The sequence below is a fragment of the Octopus bimaculoides genome, chromosome 2, assembly GCF_001194135.2.
Source record: "Octopus bimaculoides isolate UCB-OBI-ISO-001 chromosome 2, ASM119413v2, whole genome shotgun sequence".
Classification (NCBI taxonomy): domain Eukaryota; kingdom Metazoa; phylum Mollusca; class Cephalopoda; order Octopoda; family Octopodidae; genus Octopus; species Octopus bimaculoides.
In genome coordinates, this window is record NC_068982.1 from 120277628 (window position 1) to 120279867 (window position 2240).

At 31.2% G+C, this 2240-nt stretch overlaps 1 protein-coding gene across 1 annotated transcript in view; it reads left to right on the forward strand.

Moving 5' to 3' along the window:
- Positions 1-2240, forward strand: part of LOC106876284 (relaxin receptor 2) — a 112024-nt gene that overhangs the window by 39556 nt on the left and 70228 nt on the right. The window contains exon 2 of the mRNA XM_052965552.1: positions 1869-1958. Coding sequence (XP_052821512.1) covers positions 1874-1958 — 85 coding nt within the window. The 5' untranslated portion in view covers positions 1869-1873. The remainder of the gene's footprint in view (positions 1-1868; positions 1959-2240) is intronic.

The following is a 2240-nucleotide window of genomic DNA, read 5'->3' on the forward strand; positions in this document are numbered from 1 at the left end:
TAAATAGGGACCTTTAATTTTCAAAATTTCTGATCTAAGCGTCTTAGTGCTTTCAGCGGTGTAGAATTTACAAAGTAATTATTCTTTTTCATTCCAGGTACCATTATATTAAACATTTGCGAAGAGTAACCATGCCATGCACAAAAAGTTCAGCAGAACTGTCAGATTATCAAAGAGGTCGTATTGTTGGGCAATCTGAGGCTGGTCTTAGCCAGCGAAAAATTGCCAAAAATCTTCAAATTTCTCTTGCTACTGTTAATAGAATTATAGTGCAATTCAAAAGCCAAGGAAAAGAATAAAACAAATTCTCGTCTCGGCCGACCTGGGCCCTGGGAAAGGAAGCTTCGTTGTTTGAAGAGAATTGTGGAAAACGAACCCAGTTCGAAGGCTTCTGACATTGCAAAACAGCTAGTCCAAGAACGTGTGTTACATATCTGCATAAGCTTGGGTATTATGGACGAGCAACTGGAAGAAAACCTCTCCTTCGAGCAATTAATCTCATGAAAATAAAGAAATGGGCTAAGAAGATGTCTGAAAAATCCATTTCATTTTGGGATAGAGTGATTTTCTCGGATGAATCTAGATTTGCATTATTTTCAGAGAGTAGACGTGTTTGGGTCTGGAGAACATTTACGGACAACTGTTTCAAAACTTAGAAATAAGTTATAAATTCACATTTATGCCTAAACGATCATACATTCTCATTTACAATTATTAGTATTCCTGATCATGGCTGTTATGAAATGTCTAAGTGGTAATTTCGTAAAACTGGAATTTTCAAAAAAAGATAGCGGCCAACAAACACGTTCTTTATATAATAAATACACTTAGTAAGGAAAAGTGAAAAATTATGCAAGATTTTTCTGAATTTCCCCTTGTAATTCTTTGCCATTCTAAGTGACACAGTTATATTCCAGGAATTGGGCTTTGTTGGTAAGAAACTAGTTGCTTTTTTATAGAAATAATTCAAATAATTTAACAAGAAATATCACATCCATTAATCCACTTTTGCCCACTTCTGTGTATCATACCCTACAGTTGATTACCATATCTAGAACATTCTTAAAATGTAAAAGATGAGTGGTTGCGCAAAGACGACGAAAATAGCAAACTAATATTTTTCATTAAATTTTTTTCTCGTGTTTTCTTTATAACCTTTCTTTTGAGCGAGCTTACAGATAAAATAAAACCTGAAATTGTTATCAGCAAGGGAACAAAGAAGTATACTAAAAGTCTATAAAATCACCTCTGAAATCTTGATTTTCAGGAAAAGAGACAGACCATTTTACTCGTATTAGGTAAATGTACTTTTAAGCGGAAATTTTAAAAAATGCAAGATTATTTCTAACATTTGCCGTGTACTTCTTGACTGTTTCGTCTATATTCCAACTATAGAGGTTTGCCTTTTCAATAACGGACTAATTCATTCATATATGTCAAAGAACTGAAATAGCAGTGCATACTGCGGATGATTCATACAGATATACATATATATATATATATATATATATATATATATATATATATATATATATATATACAGACAGACAGACAGATATATAGATATAGATATATACATTCGCAAATGCATATGTGCATAGATTACATACATATACTAATATATGCAAGTATATGTATATGTGTAAATTCATACTTGGGAGACTAACAAACAAAAGGTAATTATTTTACCAAACATAACTGTTTTGCTTCAGTGCATTCAATAGATCTAATTGCAACTTAAAATAAATACTCCTTAACAGTAGAATGCAATAAATTTAGCATTCATGATTTCCGTCTTTAATATCTACATTTAAATTTATCCTCCTGAGTCACTTAACTTAGATTTAAATTTCCGCACCATTTTGCAGGTGTTATGGTAATGGGTGCCAAGAAAATGTCTACCATTGTTTCCATGGTAATTTTCGCAAGCTGGTTTCTCTGCAACAAGTTTATTGATGGTAAGTTAGCATGAAAATAGTGATAGTCCACTAAATGTGATGTTTATATGTATGTAATATTATAGAGACTGTCTTAATGTACGTACTGTCTTTATGTGCATGTGTGTATATGTTTTTACATCAAATCACAGCAAACTACTTTTATCGAAGATTGCATAGTTTGTTCAGTGTTTTTTCCCTAATGATTAATTTAATAGCATACATAGCTCAATGACAATACTGTCAATATATATATATATAAATAAATATATATATATATATATATATATATATATATATATA